General features: G+C 38.5%; 1 protein-coding gene across 4 annotated transcripts in view; it reads right to left on the minus strand.

Moving 5' to 3' along the window:
* Nucleotides 1-3,998: 3,998 nt before the first annotated feature.
* Nucleotides 3,999-20,312, minus strand: part of GNAS (GNAS complex locus) — a 130,359-nt gene continuing 114,045 nt past the window's right edge. For all 4 annotated transcript variants that reach the window (XM_079321393.1, XM_079321394.1, XM_079321396.1 and 1 more), the window contains exons 6-12: nucleotides 14,468-14,522; nucleotides 14,047-14,120; nucleotides 13,554-13,612; nucleotides 11,829-11,949; nucleotides 10,807-10,937; nucleotides 10,215-10,282; nucleotides 3,999-9,327 (exon numbers count right to left, since the gene is read on the minus strand). In XM_079321393.1, the coding sequence (XP_079177519.1) occupies nucleotides 9,181-9,327; nucleotides 10,215-10,282; nucleotides 10,807-10,937; nucleotides 11,829-11,949; nucleotides 13,554-13,612; nucleotides 14,047-14,120; nucleotides 14,468-14,522 (655 nt within the window). In that variant the 3' untranslated portion in view covers nucleotides 3,999-9,180. The remainder of the gene's footprint in view (nucleotides 9,328-10,214; nucleotides 10,283-10,806; nucleotides 10,938-11,828; nucleotides 11,950-13,553; nucleotides 13,613-14,046; nucleotides 14,121-14,467; nucleotides 14,523-20,312) is intronic.

The following is a 20,312-nucleotide window of genomic DNA, read 5'->3' on the forward strand; positions in this document are numbered from 1 at the left end:
GGGGCATCCCAGTGCCTGTGCAATCACAGTGGTCATTTTTAATGAGGGACAAACTGGGAGTGAAGTGACAAACTGAGGCTGGGAGCCAATGGAAATATCCTTGAGAAAAAGTTTTTGGCTCATCTCCGTTTGGTTAGCAGGCAATTTCCATCCCATAGATGTGAGAAATAATAGTGAACTTGGAACAGACAGTGTGATTAACCAGCCCGAGCTTCCCAAGAAAGTACCAGATCTGAATTTAATCCATCCCAAACCAAGAAAGAAAAAGTATTTTCTGAGAGTCTCATAAGAAACATCTCTACACCTCCTGTGCTTCATCAGCTCTTTTTTTTTTTTATCCCTTTGGCTTGCAATGAAATTATAAGACGTGTAATTAGGTGTAAGACAAGGTCTCTAGAGGTGATTTCAGAGTAACATTATAGTACCTTAACAGAAGGTTCAGGAAACTTCAAATTGGAGAAAAAGTGAGTCCAGAACTTAACATTCAAAGGAAACTGAATGGGTAAACCACAAGTCTGAGACTTCATGAGGCTTAGGAAGAGATCCTGGTTCTTTACAGAAAGTTCAGCTACATACACTTTGCATGACAATTTTTATATTGGTAGGAGAATCTTCCTTCCCCACAACCAAAATTTTCTGTGATCTCCTGGGCAGGACTCTTAGCCTCAGAAAAAAACATTTTCAGAGCAGCTAAAAGTTCTGTCTGGTGTCAACAGCTGGACTTGTGGGACTTCAGTGGTAATTATGCTACAAAACTTCCTGCTTAATTGAGTAGGAAATAAGAGCAGTCCCCAGCACCAACTGCCATTAAGAGACACAGTGGTATTAGATATTTATCAAACAATTTCAGTGGCTGAACTTTAAAACTAGAAGTTTTCCATCTTTATATATTTATATATCTTTATTTTGATTGCAATGACAGAAAAAGATTTTTAAAAAATATATAAAGAATGAACAATACTCAAAGCATTTACTTTCAGCTTCCCTTGAGAAGAAAACTAGGGATCTGTAACAGCCAGACATTTGCTGAATAGCCCTTTGCAAAATTACAATATCCAAGTTTGCCTCACTTCAGGTCAATAAACGAGAGGAAAAATCAGATTAAACTGAACAGTTTCAAGATATCATTTAAAATGTGATGAAATATTAAATGTACCAGAAATTGATTTTGCTAACTAAACCTTTCCAATTTTGAATGGAAACAATGTTGGTTGTCTCTTGTGTTTGACTGCATCCCCCCCATATGGAATTGTGTTTTTTACAAAGTTTCAGTGAAATGTTCATGACTAAAAGCATTTAGATTTACCTGGATGTCCCTGAAAGGTTTTATTATGCAGCAAATTAATGCAACATATTTTCCCTTAAATGAATATTTGTCTACATTTTATATGTAAAATATTCTCGAGTGACAATTTCTATCTAATGAGATTTTGATGAGGCAGAGAGCAAATTTTGAGATAAATTTTGAGACAGAGAGACAATTTGGAGCCCAATAAATATCCAATGAAGGTCAGCCTTGGTGTCTCTGCTGCATAATTTGAGGAAGAAGTAAAGGCATTTTGGAAAGTGAAAGTGTGTGAAGAAGAACCAGATGTACAGGAACATGAAAATTACATTATTTTTTCTTTTTGTACTTTTTTTTTTTGCTTGTTTTGTTATGTAACAGAAAAATAAACAAAGTATCAAATGCTCAAGTTTCAATTCCAACTATCAAAATTTGCTTGTTTTTTGTCCAAATTATTTCACAAGTGTACTTCAGGATTTGCTGCCTAAAGGGCTGAATGTAATTCAGCTGACAAACCATCCAAACTTCATTTGGTTCCTTCCTAAAATATAGAAGAAAAATCCCAAACAGAAGAGCCGACTTCCAACAAAACTGTTTACCTTTTATTCATATGTTTTTAAAAATATCCACCCTGGCATTCTCTGTCATTCCCTCTGCTCCTTGCCCTCTACATATTCTTTCAGCATAAATTTGTATTTTTGTAATCATTAGCCCTTTACAAAGCAGCCAATACATTCATCTAGAGATAAGGTAATCACTTTCCAACGGAGTAGGAAATTACAGCAGCATCATTAGGCTAATAATGAGTTTTGGCTAAAGAGTTCTTCCTTCTCAAGCAGAGCCTCAAGATGAACATTTCTGTTTGTACCTCGAGTACTGGTAACAGTTATTCCAGACACTGAACACACGACACTTCACCAGGTAACCAAGAAGATTCTGAGACAAAACAAGGTGGCTTTGAGGTTTCTGATGTGATGCCATTCTAGTGCCCTTCAAAAGTCAACTTAAAAGTTGGAATTGTATTTTATTTATTGAGGATTACTCGAAACACTGAGCCTCCCAATGCCCCAAGTGCTTCTCAAGAGGAGCCTGTGGTAGAAACATTTTCTTGCTTCAAAGCAAGTTCCAGCTGATTTTCATGCTGGTCATTAAACTCACCTTTCACTAAACTATCTCCAAGCTCTAAAGGTTGCACAAAGTGCCTTTTTTTTTTGCAGTTCCTTAACTGGATATCCCTGGCCTTTTGGGATAGGCTTCATTCTCCTAAGAATTTGTATGAGAATCCCAGACTGGGTCACTCGCCTGGGGAATGAAGAATTTCCCCTGTAAATCTCTTTTTCAGTGTTCAAGGTGATGGATTTTCAACTTTGAAGTTTTCTCATATCTTTCTTTCATAACTGCTCTATTCTCTTATCAACCACACCCTCACAAGAGTCAGGGGTGAGGACAGGAGGAAGCAGCTGAGCTCAGAGGCAGCAGGGTTTGGGTCATGCTGCAGGACAGAGCAAGTGGCTGTTAAATTTCCCAGTTTTAAATCACAAACAGGTTCACAAAAGCTCGTGGCTGCTCTGGGCTTCCAGACTCCCTTACACAGCCCAGCAGAGCTTTGCCCCGTGAGAAACAGAACTCAGGGTTAGCACCAAAGCTGTCACAATCTGTTACTTCATTTTGGGTGTTGTGCCTTTAAACAGTAAGAGAACAGAGATCCAAACTAGAGATACTCATCACCCCCTCAGGACACATCTCCATGCCTCTACCTCAGCATTTTCCAGTAATACTTTGAGCTGTTCCACAATATTTAGTTCTATCACCCCAATTTGTCTTTTTGTGGAAGCTCTTCTGATCCTGCCAACAACAAAAAAAAGAATTGGAATGTGTCCTCCTGCTGTGGCAATTCCTAACCCTGGCACAGCTGCTCCTGCACTCTGGCATTTCCATTGCAAGAATGATACAGTTCCAAAGTCACATCAAATACCAGAAAACTACAGATAGAAACACTGCACTTCACTATTAAGAATTCACATAAAATTCACAGCCTAAAACAATAGTTTGCATGACAGAACAACAGAATGGAGAGAATTCCCAACATTACTGCCTCTGTCCTAGGCTTGTCTTTCTCCAAACTCGAGTAGTAGTATATTAAAAAAATGAATTAGCCAACTCATTCAATAAAATGACTAGGTAAATTAAAGTGAAGAGATAAATTCACATTTTAATTTTGAATTTGGTTACAGTTGTCTGCTGGTACCCCGGCATTAGCAAGCATGTTACACAAAAATCCCTAATGTCAGCATTTTCTCCCTCAAAAATTTACCCTTCTCTCTATCTGGGACAATGTTTAAAGGTTTTATTTGGTTCTGTCATTCAATTATTTTGAGTCAGACTTCCTAAGTGAAAAAAAAAAAAAAAGAAAATTTGTAAGTTTCGTTTTTTGGTGGATTTTTAATTATCTATTACATATTTGGTCAGTTATCCATGTTACAGAGGTATCAATGCTGTTGTTACTCTGCAGAATTCCATTTTCCACAGAGCCAGGCTAAGTTTATAGGACACAGAAGTCAGAAAAAACCCCTCCACTTTATTATTTTTACGTTTAATGCAGTGAGAGATCTTATTTGCCTCCGCACCCCCTCCCATGTTGCTTTTCCAGGTCAGATTTGTGCTTTTTGCTGCACCCATTCTGCTCAGCTCAGTACATTGAAAGCAACCAGGGTAAAAAGCAGTTTGAGCTTTTAATGAGAATCAGGGATCAAAACAAAGAATTACACAGGCAATACTTATGGCTCAAATTTTAGCAGTCTGTGCACTACAGTAAAACTCTGAAGCAGTTTTACCTACCCTGACACACATCCACTCACAGGACTGAAGCCAACTGGGTATGACCAGGATTAAAACAGGCTCACTCTTGGAATTTGTCTTGTCAGTCACCAGAGGGATTTTTCCATGTCAGGCTTTCATCAGCAGAGCTTCAGAAATCCCCTTTGGAGCTTATTTTATTTACAAAGACGCTTCAAAGTTTTTCATAAAACAGGAAATTTTTTTCTCCAACAGATGAATTTTCAGAGATACTAAGCTGAGGAAGAAGGGCCCAGTTTGGTTTTGGACTGCAAACAGATGTTTGCTTATAAATATTTTTACTGTTACACAAACTCAACATGTATTTTAGAGACGAGGACCTGCTCCTGTGAGAGATTTCCACTGATAGTAATCTACAGCCCTGATCCTGCTTATTAAAGTCAGTAGGAATTTTATCATCTGCTTCCATGGACGAGGTCTAGGAGTGCCAGCATTGTTAGGAATACACACAGCACATTAGGTACAGCTGGGGAAAGAAGAGAACTTACTCTCTTCCACAATGAGTTACATAATTTTATAACTTAGAACAACTTTATCACTCTTAAGACATTTGTATAGCACCAATCACCAAGAGCATTGTCACTAAGGCACTGGACTGGTACTCAGCTGTCACAGGCTCTGCCTCCAGGTCTGGGGTTAATCTCCTGTGTTTATGTCTTTTTTGTTTTTACTAGCACGTAATTTTTGACATTGGAAAATAAATAATACAAAACATCCTCCATCATTTACAGGAACAACACACCACAACAAATTACAAGGTGCTCGAGTTCTGAAGCCACGAACATTAATATTTCTGTGCATAGATTTACTGGCAGAAGGAAATTACCCTGCAGGTATCAATTCCATGCAGCACAGTGGAGCAGTGTTAGCTTCCCTTCCTCTGCAGTTAGGACATACCCTCAGTTAAATCCTGCCCTGATGCCACAAATCAAAACGGTTTTTAGAGAAATGAAGAAAAGCCCTCAGGACTCCTGCCTATGACAGCTGATCCAGGATGCCTTCCTAGGCTTTTGCATCAAAGTCTGCTCCTATCAACATGCAGAGCTCCAGTTTCAGCCTCTTAGAGCAGTTTTTGATGCTTTCAGAGGCAGCTGAATTATTTTTCAGTCTGTAGTGGATTTATCTCTCCATATTATTAAAAAAAGAAAAAAATCTTTAGGAGTTATCCCTGCTCTTCTGCACCACACTGAATGTGTGCTCTGATGCACAAATTACTGAAAGTTTTTGGGTTGAAATAAGTTACTGCAAATGCACAGTAGCTGATTTTGAAACCACAACATCTCTACAATTTATTATTATTTTTACAAAATACCCAAAGTGATCAGACCATATTGTAGGTTACTGGCTTGCCGAAGGTCGTTTAAAAATCAAAAACCATTTCTGAGTTACAGAAGTGCCAAAAACAATCTTGAACCAGGTTTGTTTGTTTGTTTGTTTTGTTGTTTTCTTTTTAAACCAACCCCCATCCAACAAAACAGTTGTATAACTTAAAACAGAAACAAGAGTTTGTGTTGGAAACTGTTGAAAAACCAACCCACCAAATCACGCTTGAGCAGAAGCCCTGTATGGCAAAAATTCAGCTTAGGGCAGTTTAGTGCCAAGGTAAGACCCTCCATAGGTTTACAATGGAAATACTGACACAACCTCAACTACAGTGATGCAAATGTGCCCTAAAAACACTGTATTTGCTTTTATTAATAAAAGTGGTAGTGTTTACATTTGCAGGTATCTTACACTTCAGCATCACGATGAATACTGAGTAGAATGAGTTAAGTTTTGGCTGTAAGGTCAGAAGTTTCCAAACAGATGAATGAGACAGAAGTGACAGTCCTCAATCATGAAAACAAGGAGTTCAAATAAATAAATAAAACAAAACTAAGAAATATGGGTAAGCATTAGGTTGGAATGGTTCAATTAACTGCAAATTATGGCCACTAAATTAGAGACAGAAGAAAACACAGTTACTTATTAAATAGCAAGCATTAAAGCTTTATGGTTTTGTATTAAAAAAAAAAAAAAAAAAAAAAGGAAAAAGAAAGCTGTTAAAAATAAGACTTGCATTTACCAGGCCACCAAACTGCATGGACTAATAAAGAGACTAACAAAGGCAATACTGAGACATTAAGACACACACACGCTCCGTACTTGTGCAACTCAACCATATTCAAAACAATTGCCTTTTTCCTCATAGGAAAAAAAAAAGCATCCCCTAAACATATCTGTTCATATAAAGCTTTAGGTTTCTTAAACTGTTGCTGTCTTATTTAGCTCACTGTTATTATGTGTCCTCATCAGAGGAAGAAGCTTATTTTATTTTTTTTAATGGAGGTGCTTTGTTTCTCTCAGATGAGAGATTACATTCCTCACACCACTACAGGTTTTCTCCTTTTATAAATTTGGTGTTCACACCAACTCCTCCTAGGCTTAAAAAGATAAGGGTTGGCACTAAAATCAAGATTTTGGCTCCTGTAACTAAAATTAAGGCTCACAATGAATTTCCTTTCCACTACACGTGTCCCATTTTCACCTAGTGGAAACGCCAGCCCTTCACCTACAGGCACTGGATACATTCTGAATTGGAGGGGCTTGTTTTCAGTCGTGTTTTCTACAGTTCTACAAAGTCCAGGTGGCAACTGTCTAAACCTGTGAACAGGAAAGATCATTCTTGAAAGGTGAGTAATAACCACAGCTAAACTTTTTCTAGACTGTCCAATGTCTTCTGGAAGAAATTGTGGATTGAGATGGGGCAGTAACTCCCTCACATCCCGGCTCCAGTGAAAATGGACTGTGTGATTCATTTTAAGACTTTAGCCACAAAAGCAAATGAAAAGTCACAATTCTGAACAGTTGCAGTTCTTAGTATTGAAAAGGCATCCGATACCTGAAGCAAATCTAGCTGCACAGACATCACTGACCACACCCTCACTTGAATTTAAACTGGATCTCTTCCCAATAAAAGAAAGCCAACACGGTCTCTTGGGTGGAGGGAAGCTAGTGTGAAAGGCAAAGAGGCAAGAATTTTGGTGTTTGTTTTTGTTTTTTTTTTTTTCCTTTTAAAGTCACTGCAGTTAAGATCCAGATCAGTTTAGGGGTGTAAATGAAGGGGGAACAGGGCTGTTTGAGTAATATAGGCTAACACTGTTCTAGATGTGTTATTACAGCTGTAATTTCTGACTCTGTACAAATTGTACACGTAGGTTTAGACACATGAAAAAGTAACACACTCACAGAGACATAAAACACCTAGGTATAAAATATAAAGCAGTGTAGTAGTTACTAAAATTACATGCTCTCTTATTGCTACAGTGATTTTTGCTCTTTTTTTCTTTTTACTGTACCACATGTTGTTCTAAGCATATAATTTGCATAAATTATTCAAGTTTAAGAAAAAATCCACACATCTTCACTTTTAAGCTACTTATATAGTTAATATAAAACAAAAAAGGTTCTAAAGTATCTCTTTATTAAAAGAGAAATAAAAATGTCATTTGAAACTGGAATTCAGTGGCCAAATCCAAGGGCAGTGCACACCTTGTCACTCTGGTAGTCGTTGCCCACGCAGCGCAAGCCGAGGTTGGGGGGTATTTGGCCCAGTCTAGAGATGGTCACCAGACCTGCATGATGCCCTACGTGTCTGTTATTGTTCTGTTTGTTGTTATTTTTATTTTTATTTTTATTTTTTTTTTTTGTCTTTAGCAAAAAAAAAAAGGACTATGAATGACCAAAGACTAACATTTATAATTTGTAGCAAAATTTGGTTTTATGTAGAAACAAGCCATGTTTTGCATTTGGATAGAGATTTAAATGAATTAAAGCTAAAAATTAAAAAGCACGATGCTGCAACATCTGGTCACTTGTTGAAGACCTCACTTTTAAAGTGGTTAAGTTTGCACAATTTGTACTTTTTTCATTTTTTTTTCTTTTTTTTTCCTTTTTTTTTTTTTTACTAAACAGTATTTTTCCTTCTTTTATAAACCAGAAAAACTAAACTACAGATAAATTTTCCCTACCTTGAGCTAATGCTGCAGATAGGGTTGACAAAGCTGTACAGCGCAATCAAACATACTTACATCTTAGCTCATTGTACAGGTACAGCCATAATCAAGGCACAAAGATCTTCTACAAGTTATTTTCAATAAAGTTGTACAAAATAATACATTTTACAGTCTGTACAAGAATAATAATCCAGCAGTAAAATAAAAAATGAGGGAAGGGAAGAAGAAAAAGAAGGGAAAGACTGTGAGGACTACAGTCTAGATAATGATTTTTAGAGCAGACGGGATCATCAGTGGACAAACTGAAAACAGTGTGTGGTTAACTCTTTCTGCAATCACAGGCCATACGCAGTTCAATTCAGAAATGTCCATGGTTGTCTTTAGACCACCAAGACTGGTTTTAAAAATACCCTTCTGAAAGGTAGCAGTTGGTTTTTGCACTGTCTAGGTCTGCTGGAGAATTGTCAGTATTTCCGCCCAAAGCCACATTACAGTCAAGAGAACCAAACTCAAGGGTCTGTCTTCAAACTTGGTCTGTGACTTGGCACCTTCGTTACTCGGATGCAGTGAGTGATACAAAGTGGAGATCACGGCTTATAGGATTATGCCCACAGCAGTGCTAAATTACCTAAAGTTTTCTCTCCCCCAATTTTTTGTTTCAACGTTTTAATTTTTTTCATCCCCAATTCTTTCAGGTGTTCCACATTCAGGACTTTTATTTAATTAGGTTTTATTTCTTTTTTTTTTTTTTTTTTTTGCTTGTTTTTTTTTTTTTTTTTCTCCTTTTTTTTATAACAGTGTTAGGGAATCCTCATGGAAATGGCCTTTTAAGTGTTAGGGGCCATCTCAAACTGTCCGAGGGGTACAGAAGCAAGCTTAGAAGTGCTGCTATTGTCCAGCAAGGAGAAAAAAGTTGAGGGGTGCAAATCAATGGGAGATTCAAACAGTTCTCTTCCACCCTATGTGGGCAAGGGTGTTTTTTTTCTTTTTTTTTTTTTTTAATAAGGAATAAGGAGTCCAAAACACAGAAAAAAGTGCTCTCCATCACAACAACTCGTATTGGCGAAGGTGCATGCGCTGAATAATGTCCCGACAGTCATTGAAAACCCTCCGGATGTTCTCTGTGTCCACGGCACACGTGAAGTGAGGGTAGCAGTAGTGCCTTCCATCTCCACTTGCTGTGCTGATTCTCTGTGCAAAGCAAGAGAGAGACACACTGGGTTAAAATCAAACCATTGGGGGATCCCCAACCTGTCCCCAAAGCTCGGCTGAATGAAGGTGAGATGTGCATTGTGAGCTGCGTCTTCAAAAAGTGCAACAAGGGGCAAAATGCCCACAAAGGATTTGCTCTCACCTGAAATATGAAATTTAAAATGATCAGAATTAGGTGGTGAGGTGGTCACTGCAAGCTGGGGAATTGCAGAGAGGAATGAGAACTCAGGAAAATGCCATTGTTTATATGCAGCTTTGGTGGATTTAGCAACACAACTCCTAGCCCATTTGGCCATGAAAAAAGTAGGATTTTGCCTCCCTGGACAAAGCTTTTATCCCTGCTTTACACTTACAGAAAGCCTTTCTCATCTTTCTGTTTTGCTCCATTTTTAAATGAGTCCACAGTTTGATTGCCAGGCTCCCCATTACAAGTAATTGTAATGATATTAAAAAAAAAAAAATCGATGTCCATTATAGTTTCAGCTGACCAGTAATGGGAAAAATAATACAAAAAGAACATTAATATCTGACAAATGAGGCATCTTTTGATTACTCTCTATCTTTAGAAATAATGCATGGAATAAAAATCTGGCCCTGTTAATAACAGCAGGACTTAACTCATCATTCTATTTGGGGCTCCTTAATTCTCACCAATTCTTTTACTATTTAATTATGTATAAACAAATATCCAAAAAGCAGTTAAGAAACAGCAGTAAAGCTCATAAATATAACAGTGGTTGATGCAATGTGGATGTTAAATATAAACAACACAACAAGTGACAGCACTTTGCAATAGCAGAAGATGAGCAAGAGTGTGGGTTTGAGAAGAATCATGTAAGAAATAGCCAAAGAAAGGAAATACTTACAAGAAACTCGTCTCTAATAAAATACTTGGCCCTTGTAACTCTGGGATCCTCACCAGGCTCTGGTGTTGCTGATTAATAATAAAATAAGTATCTTATTAAAACAGGTGTTTTCTGGTAATAGCACCTAAAAAATCTCAACTTGTTCTGTTTTCTGCTCACATATAGAAATAGACTTGGCAAAACTGACTATGAGACAAGACAAACCATAATATTATTTAAATCAGCAGGGTTTCAGGGGAACAAGGGAATATTACAATGGCCACAGTACCAGGCATTTGGCAGGTAAGAGAAATGACCACAGGCAGGATTTGGGGGAGTCCTAAGGACACATTTGTGGCACAATGTCAGACTGTGATCTACATCACAGTAAAAGGATTTTGCCATGATGAAATTATTAATATATCAAACATTTAAGAGGCAGAAATGAATCTCTCATTATTAATACCTTAAATTCAACATTACAATTTGGCTAAAAGACATTGATGATTACATCTACTTCAGAATTTTCAAGTCTTAGCTGAAGCTACAAAAACCATCACAAACATAATTAACAAGGAAATGATAATTTGCAAACAAAGCTTTAAAGTCTCACCATCATCTGGTGTAGTGTAGCGAGCAAATTCTGGAAAGTAGTCTTCAATTTTAGATTTCCCTGCCAAAACTTTCTCTGCTAGCAAATCTTGTTTATTCAGGAAAAGGATTACTGAAATGGTCCGTAGCCACCTGTGGAAAATGGAAACCAAACATTGGGAGGAGGCACAGCCCAGATCATACAGAAACTTAAAATAAAGTAAGTCACACAAAAAGTCTGGAGACAAGATCATATGACAGCCTGGAATGATTTGGAAAGGTTCCTTTCATGCCTGAATCCCAAGGGTGCAATTCCAGGTGTGCACACCCTGAGGCTGTTTGGGTGCTCCCCACTTTGTGCTGTTAATCCAAACCCATCCCACCTCCCAGAGCACTGCTCCATCACTACTTTGATTACTTCAGCCTCAACATGCCAACCACCAATTAGTAACTGTGCAGGGTTCTTTCCAATCATCTGAGTTTAATGAACATTAAAGGTGGGAGGCTGTGACCAAAGAACCAGCCCAGACTGTGCTGGGAGATGTGAGTAACAGAGCCTCCTGTGCTGTTAACCCTGGTGGGCAGCCAAGCACCACACAGCTCCTTACTCACCTTCCTCCTCAGGGGATGGAGGAGGAGGAAAGGAAGAATGAAAGCAAAAAAATCTGGGGGTCAAGATATAATAAAAACGATGACTGTTTAATTACTGAAGCATAAGCAAAAGCAAGGAGAAGACAAAAACAAGTGATGCAAAGGCAATCACTCAGCACCTCCTGTGGGCAGCCCAACACCCAGCAAGCTGGGTAACCTCCCAAAATCCCCTCTTTCCCCCTTAATTGCAGAGCATGATGTTATGTGGCAGGAACAGAGAGGGCCTTGATGCTCAGCAGCATTCGTGTGTTACCAGCATTTGGGCAACACCTAAACCATGGCACTTATGAGCTGTTATGGAGAAAATTAAATTTGTCCCAGTCAGGCCCATCCATGAGTGGTGACTGCAGAGTGGGACAGGATCAGTGATCAGTGTAAGAGCCTTTCACAGACCTGTTGTTCCAGATACTCTTGAAGAGGTTTAGTGCTTCCTGCAGCCGATTGGTCTGATTGTCCTCTCGTATCACCATGTTGTAGCTACTGCTTGCCACCACAAATATGATAGCAGTCACATCTAAACCAAGAAAAAGCCTTTAGTTAATGCCAAACTTCAGAAGAAATATCCAGGAATCATGAAGTTCAATAAGAAGCTGCCAGAGTTTCAGCTCCCTGCAGAGAACAGGCTGGGATGCTGTTGCTGGCAGCTTTTTAAGTAGGAATCAAAAAGGAAAGTGAAAAACACCAGTGAAGACAGGCAAGGCAGGCCTCAAAACAGAAGCTGACAGAAAATGTAGAAAAGAAAGGAACTGAAGCAAGAAAGAGTAACTGAAGAAAGCCAAGAGCAGAATTTAAGGAAGATTTAAAACATGTAAAGAAATTGCAAACAACTGTGAGCTATCAGGAAAGGACAGGGAGGTCCTTGAGGGGAAGCCCCAGGACAAACAGCACTTTTGATTTGTGTAAAGAGCAGCAATAACAAGAGCAGACTGCAGTGCATTGCAGACTGCAGTGCATTCATGGTTAATTGCTCTGGTCCCCCTGCAGTGTGTTTTACTGCTCAGAGCCCATCTCCTCCCTGGGAGGCATTCCCAGGATCACAGGATCTGTGGCTCCAGCCCCTCTCACTGACTTCCAGGCTCATCCACCTCAGGCACCAGCAGCAGAACAGATGAGTCAGACCATGAGGTAACAGGAAGAGGAAGGAGCAGAGGTAAAACCCAAACAAATCTGTTATTAATAGCACAGAAGAAAATACTGCACAGTCCTTCCACACACATACACAGTGTCCAGGTGATTCTGTGACAGGAACTGTAGCCATGTACCATGAATTTCAAGTTGCATTCTGCTGTATTTGTTCTTTAGGATCTCACTGTAACTTTTCTACAAAAGGGTGGATTTTTTTTTTTGTGTAACTTCATTGTTATTTTGTCCAAACAACAAAGAAGAGAAAATATATTCACCAAGTCTAGGTTTAAGAAAACCTGTGTGGAGAAAGGTTTCTCATCTTAACAGATACAGAGTAAAACAAGGAGCTGCAGTGAAGGTACCTGTCACACTTCAAGACAGACACAGAACTGCCTAATTTCAGTCCCATGGGAATTAAACTGACCTGAACTCATGGGGACACTGGTGTTAAGAGACTCCAGCTCTCACCAGATGTGTCCAACCACACAGGTGCTCTCTACAACCTCATTCTGCATTACTGGCCCAGTGTTGATTCAGAAAGAAGCACCACAACAGAGCCAAGTGGCTGCAATTACACACAAAAATGTGATAATCTGATTTTGTACATAATTATCCTATATTTTGTATTTTGCACAGGCACATCCATATGTAAACCTGCATGTGGAGGACAGAACATGGCTTGGAATTTACACTCTCACAGCTGGCAAATAATGCACAAAACCACCTCCAAAATACCTAATTAACTGAAGAGTTGGAAGCAAAAAAAATGGACAAGCTGAAGTTATTCAACTCAAATTCCCCTCCACCTACATTCTCCTTGAAGATGTTTTATGCACTTACAGGAGTTTACATGTCACAAAAAAACTCAATCCTGTATGACTGTCACATAACTCCTTATAGAGCTACATGGAAAGATGATGGAGAAAATGAAGATAAGGCACAACAATTCTGCAGACAACTATTTTATAAAGCCAACAGAAATTCTAATCCTACCATTAAAACACTGGATCCATTTTCGGCGTTCATCTCGTTGCCCTCCGACATCAAACATACTGAAAAAAACCATAAATCAGTCAGTCAGAATCATTCTGTGCTGAGTTTTCTGTTTGTGTCTGCATGCAAAAAGAACAGGTAAGAAACTTTAGGATTTCTGTGTCACAGAAGTTAAAGGGAATCTTGGATTACAAGAATCTGAGCAGGTGAACAGTCCATGAACACACGCAGGCAGAGAAAATAGATTTAAAACATTTTGTTCTTTGTGATTTAATATAAAGCAGAAATTGCACACCAATTTGCATTTCATTTTCAAGCCAGACTACTAAATTAAAAAAAACATAAAATACTTTCTTTATATTAAACACTGATACTTGAGAAATACAGTAGGCTCAAGGAATATATGGTAGGCTCTCCTACCAGTTTACCTTGGTATTAATCTCTCTTGTATTAAAAAAATGTAAAAACATAAAAAATAAAGACTTATACTTACTGAAAATTTACTTTATCCACCTGAAACTTGGTTTCAAAAATTCCTGATGTCAAAACTCTGCATCTGAGAAGATCCTAAAGCATAAAAGGAAATGCATTGATTCAACACAGATAGCTGGTGAGTTTCCATATAGCCAGCAATGGAAATAAACTTCTTTATTGTAGTACCCCTGATGCTGTACTACAACACCAGGGAACAGCACTGGAGTGTTCAGAAGCAAGATGGAAATATTGCAAGTGATGTAACCTTGTACACCATTTATGTGTATAAACATAATTCTAAGGACAAAGCCATTTTTACTGGAAACTAAATATGAAGAGTGCATGGCAATGCCTGAAATGGCAATTAGACAGTGAATTAATTACCCCTAAAGATGAAGGGGGAGAATCAAATGTGTCATTTTTGCCAAAGCTCCACGTACCTGGTCAGATGGGGTGTACTCATTCTGTTTGACTATGTCAATCTTGTCTAGAAAACTGGAGAAAGAAAAAAGAGAAACTTGTCACTCTGAAACCAAACTTTCTGATGCTTTAGTAACTAAAGCTCCCAGGTTAATTTTGGTGCATTTTAATGCTCTCAGGCTCACAAAAGGATGAAAAACCATGCACTGAAATGGCTCAGTTTTTTCAGGACCAGTGTTTTTTCAGGACCAGTGTTTTTTCAGTTTTTTCAGGACCAGTGCTTGTTCAGTTTTTTCAGGACCAGTGTTTTTTCAGTGCTGCCAGCAGCAGCCAGCAGAGGGCTGAGATCAGTTCCATGAGCCCAGCTGGGAATCTCATCCAGCCCCTCCCTCTGCCACAAACACACCACGAGTTTAATTTAGGTCATTTATTCACCAGGATCCCACGATAGAACCTGCTGCTATTCACGGGAAAGCAATGACTCAAGCAAATTGCCCACATGCACTTCCCCTGAAAGTCAAATGAGTATTTTTAAACAACTTATCAACTCTATAGTTCTTTAGATAAATGAAAGCCCTAAACCAATTTCAGTACAAGTTCGTTTCAGTGAGGGGGGACACTGATTTTTCTGTCAGCTGCTGTACCAGTGTTCCAGTTACTCTCTGGAGCAGCAGCAGTAGTTGGCTAAATGGGTAATAAGAGATATATTTCATTCAAATTCATTAGGCATTACCTACAGAGTATTTAATTTTTTTTTTCCCAATTAACTATAACCTCATAATTATCTTTCACTCCAACTCAAGAGAGGAAAAATCTCAAGGAAATAGTTAATTCTGCTTTATTGTGGTGGCAAACCAGCAGCTCAGGATGCAGATTTTATGGTGTCTGCCCCCAGTCTCCCTGCCCAACACCAGGTGCTCCCTTGCTCAGCCCCTTCCACTTCAGCAGTGCCTTTACCCCTACTATTAATGATTAATCAGCCTTTAAACCAATGGGCTTTGAGCTCCCTTTGAAATTCCTCTGCATGAATTGTTTTCTCTCTGGAGCAGAAATCACAAAGGGAAGGCAAATTTTTTTCCCTGCCTTCATTAATGTGCACCAACAAGTCACAGCTTCAACAGGATAAAAGGGAGCCTTGTCTCAGATTTACAAATCAAAAACCCAAAAAACTCCCAGTAAAGCCATCACACAACTCAGCCCCAGTTTCAGCCCCAAATGACTTCCTAAAATACCTAATGAAGAGCAGGGAAAGGGGGAAATATAATCCTATATTTTGACAACTGCTTCAATGCAATGCCCTGTTCACCAGGAACTAGATGATCTTGCTTCAGAGACACATGAAAATTAATTTTTGTTTAGGCTGAATTACAGAATTTTAAACATATCTTAACACACTACAAAAACACGTGAGACAAAGTGCAAAGATCAATTTCCATCACGGAACATGACACGGCCATGGACACACAAGGGTGAAGTGGTGACAAATTCTGCTCTGCAATTTGCAAGTTGGATTTTTTTCCACATATCTTCCAAGCTGTTAAGAATATATTTATTTTTTTTAATCCAAAGGGAAGAAATAAAGCTCTCTGCTCAGTACAGAGGATGTTAAATGTGTACACCAGCCATGAGTTCCAAGCAGCTCGAGTGTTTCCATCCCATCCTCTCCCCTCAGAGCAGTTTCAGAATCACGTGGCAATTTCACAAGTTGGAGGATGCTTGAAAAATGTTCTGAACAGAACATGTTCATCAAGATACAGAGGTGATTACTGCAATTATTTAGTTTTTCTGTATGAATTTATCCAAGCAGAACATTTTATGCTGGGCTTCACAAGAGGTGGGTTTTTGGTTTTGTTTTGGGGGTGGTTTTTTTTTTTTTTTTTGTTTCGTTTTATTTTTAAACACTCTGCTAATCAGCTTAATGGATTTTGGAAACTGAAAATTAGAAAATAACAACAAGATATTGCTAAAACCTGGAACTGAAAGTACAAACCTCTTACTGTTGTTTATGCAGACTATTTTTAGGCCTATGATTTCCTTGAAAAACATCAGCCACATAGGAGCAGTAGTACTGTACTTGAGATGAATTCCAACAGCAATGCTCATGCCAGGTAAAACAAGTTCTAATAGAATAAACATTTCTTCTTCCCCCCAAAACAAGCTACAACTTTCAGCAACATCTGATACTCCTAACAATGCTCCTCGGAGAAGGAAATCTTTCCCTATGCGATAGTCACCAAAAAACCCCTCCTGCTTCCAGGGCATTTTAGGGAAAGGGAGAACAGCAATCTGTTCATGAAGATTTCCCCCTGTGCCTTTCATGGAAGTTTGCTCCAGCAGCTTTAGAAAGGGCTAAAGGCATTAAAAGCAGTTTGATTTTCTGCTCACGTGTAAAGAAAGGGGATTGTTCTTGTGGTTGGTCAATACAAAAATAAATGTGAGGAGAAAAGGGGAGCAGAAATTTGATCTGCTCTGATACACCTAAAATAAGGAGCAACAGCAGGAGCATGAGAGTTCAGAAAAGATCAATACACTGTGCTCAGAGACTTCTCAGTCAATGCTAGTCAAAACCAAACAATTTATCCAGTAAATTAAACTAATAATCCAGTCAGATGAGAACAAAGCCCAATTCAAAATAAACACAAATTCACCATCATTAATTTCTATTTTTAATTCTTGCTGTGCTCTACCCAAAACATAAGTGAGGCCACTTGAGTATGACTTTGTGTGCAGAATTCTCTGCTGTGAGAGATTGTTCTAAGCCTACTGGAGACGTGCCCACCATCTACTGTGTCAGCACTGAACTTACAGGGAGAAACAGAAGTGACCTTGATGAAATAATTCACATAAAACTGTCAAACCACAAAACCAAATTTTATACTGCGAGCAAGCCTTGAACCAAGTTACAAAGTTAGTGTTTTTTGTTCTGTAAAATCTTCCCAGAGATTATATGGAAAAGCTATTTTCCAGAAAGCAAATAATTCATTCAGCATTGCTGCCAATTCTCACTTTGGGCCACATTCTGGACATGACTAAATAACAGGATCAGCTACTGCTCTGCAAAATTCTGTCACGTAGTAAGAGGCTCTTTTGCCTGTGTTATAAAACATTGTTACTGCTCTGACACATGCTAACAAAAAAAACCTCAAAAGACTTCAGGTTATTTGTAGTCAGCAACACTGAGAGGAAACATCTCTACGACAGCACCAGTCGTGTCTCTAAGATATTAAAATGAAAGGCATTAACAAAAAATTAAAACAATCTGAAGTAAAAAAAACCAAAACACTGCATTATTGTGTTCCTTTCTTTTAGCTTAGGGAAGGAAAACCACACACGAGGTGTTTCAAGCAGATCTTCGTGACAAATAAAGTCTATTTCATTTTAAGGGTGCACTTTGGAGGCAGATTCACAAGAGCTACACAGAGGCTTTCCTTTGCTCCAGCAGGTCTAAGTAATTAAACCATATAGGTATCCTCAATTGTTTCCAAGTTTTAACTAAAAACTACAATGTCAAAACCATGCCCAATGCTCAGATGAAGGTAATTCCAGTTCCTGAGTTATTCTGGGGTTTTTCATGCAGAGCTGCTTTATCCCTGTGAGGAGGGAATTTCCTGAATGCACAAAGGAGTGCAGCTGGTTTTCCCTGCTGGAAAGGTGAGTAACACACAAACCCCTCCACAGCCTCACTGGCAGGAGGGGAACTCAGGCTGCCTTTCCTCCAGCATTTCCAACATCCTTCTCAATAAACAGCAACTGAAATGTTACTCTCTGTCATCTGATGAAATGGTTGGCAGACAGGAATTTTTTTGTTTTTTTCTGCTTTGTGAAGAAGAGCTTTTGTTTTCAGCCTAGAACAACACTGGAAAGGTGTCTTCAAACTGATAACACACCTATATTTGAAGAGCTTTATTTCCATCAGGTTTTTTTTTTCTGGTCAAGTCATAACATGAATTTGCATATAAAATGTCTCCCTTAAAATACACAGTAAGATCTCATCTTCAGTGCCAGCAAGATAGTTCCAGAAATCAAGATTTCAATCCCAGCTAAAGACAACATTTGTTTATAACTTATAAGCCTCAACAGTAGCAGTGAAACTTTGTGAAGTTCCTTGCCTCTGAAATCCTCGAGGTGTTTTACAGACAGTAAATCAGACCTGCAGCTCCTGCTGCCTTCATTGGGGCTGCATTTCCTGCCCCACCATCACACCCCAAAATGCACTCATGGCATTAACCCTATTTTAAAGACAGGCACACTGAGTACTTAATTGCCCCAAGTCCCTTGAGTCAGTGGAAATGATTTTTCATTTCCATTGAGTCATGTGTTTCTACATTACTAAGAACCCACCAGAATATTACTAAGAATTATCAAGATTCTACTAAGAATTACACTGCCATTTCCCCTGACCACCTCTAAAACACTATTTCCAATTCAAGTTTTTTATGACTGGAAAGAAATTAATATTTTTTTACTGATCACCCTAAAAACCAAACTGTGCAAATGCCCAGCAGATTTTTATTTATCTACACTCTATCAGAACTACAAAGTACTACTTAAAGTAGTTTTAAGCTGAAATTTAACTCAATATTAATAGTGTTTACTGTAAAAATGAGTGTTCCTTTTTTATTTTTCAGAACAGACCATGCTTACTTCTGATTGCCTGCCTTTTTTAGTCTTGCCATAATCCTTTATGTTATGCAGAAAAGCTTTCTAAAAGCTCTGCAGTAAACTATTTGGTAATTCTTTCTTCAGCTATGCTGTTTATGCTGAGCCAGAGACATAGGATGAGTACAAAATATAAAACTCCCTTTCAAAAGGGTATTTGTGTGTGAATGAATTGACTGTCCCTCAACTCTGTCCCTTTCTGCTGCTCAGAGCCAGCAGGGGTGGGGAAAGGAGGGAACCCTAATCTTTAAACTGCTGATAAAGATTTCAGCTCATTTATTCTGCAAGAGGAGCAGAACAGCAGGCAAAGTTACAGCAATGATGCAAATAAAACAAGCAAACGTTCAATCTGCTGGTATTTATAGCAAACATGGACAGCATGTGAAACCAAACTTGTCAGATTTTTTCTCAAATTAAAGTTAAAAATCAAAGTGGGGACATCAGTAGATTTTTACTGTTTGTTTTTGGGTTTTTTTACAGATATTTTCTACTATTTACAGGTATTTTCTATTATTTGCAAAGGGGGAGCTTTTACTGCTGAGGTGGTCACTGAAAATACTACTGGAAAATTAAAAATGCTCAGAAAGGCACTTTTTTCTGCCTAAACAAAACTAGATAAGGAGAGAGAAAATAAATGCCAAAACCTTTGTTATTACTTTAACAACTTTACAATCAGGGAAGAGAAAAAACCTTTATAGAGACAGACACATAGGGACAGCACTGTACCAAGTATTACTGCCATAATTAGAAGAGCAGTATATTGCATCTAAAAACATCTCATATATGATGTTTCTGTAACATTCTCCATGTCTGTCCTCACACATAAGGATTCCATTGAAAACCAGATTTATGTTGGAAATGAACCTCGAAACGTAGCGTAAGACATGAACAGAAGCAAACCAAAAGCTGACTCTCCAGAAAACTTCCCCAAGAAGCTGCAAACACTTTTTAATTTCCAGTTATGATTTACAAATAGCATAAAGCTCAGAATTTAATTACAGATGGTACCAATGCACACATATCCCAGAAAAGTGATTTTGAGAGCGGCCCCAGCTGTAATTCCAGAAGAACCTCGAGCATTCCAGCCACTTGGAGGCGGAGGGGCACCATGGGTCTAATTTTGAAGCAAATAATGAGAAAGCTGAAAAGTATGACTCCATATATTTGGAATCATCTTGCGGTAATCAAGGTTACAGTTCCTTATAT

The sequence above is a fragment of the Erithacus rubecula genome (assembly GCF_903797595.1).
Source record: "Erithacus rubecula genome assembly, chromosome: 18".
NCBI lineage: Eukaryota > Metazoa > Chordata > Aves > Passeriformes > Muscicapidae > Erithacus > Erithacus rubecula.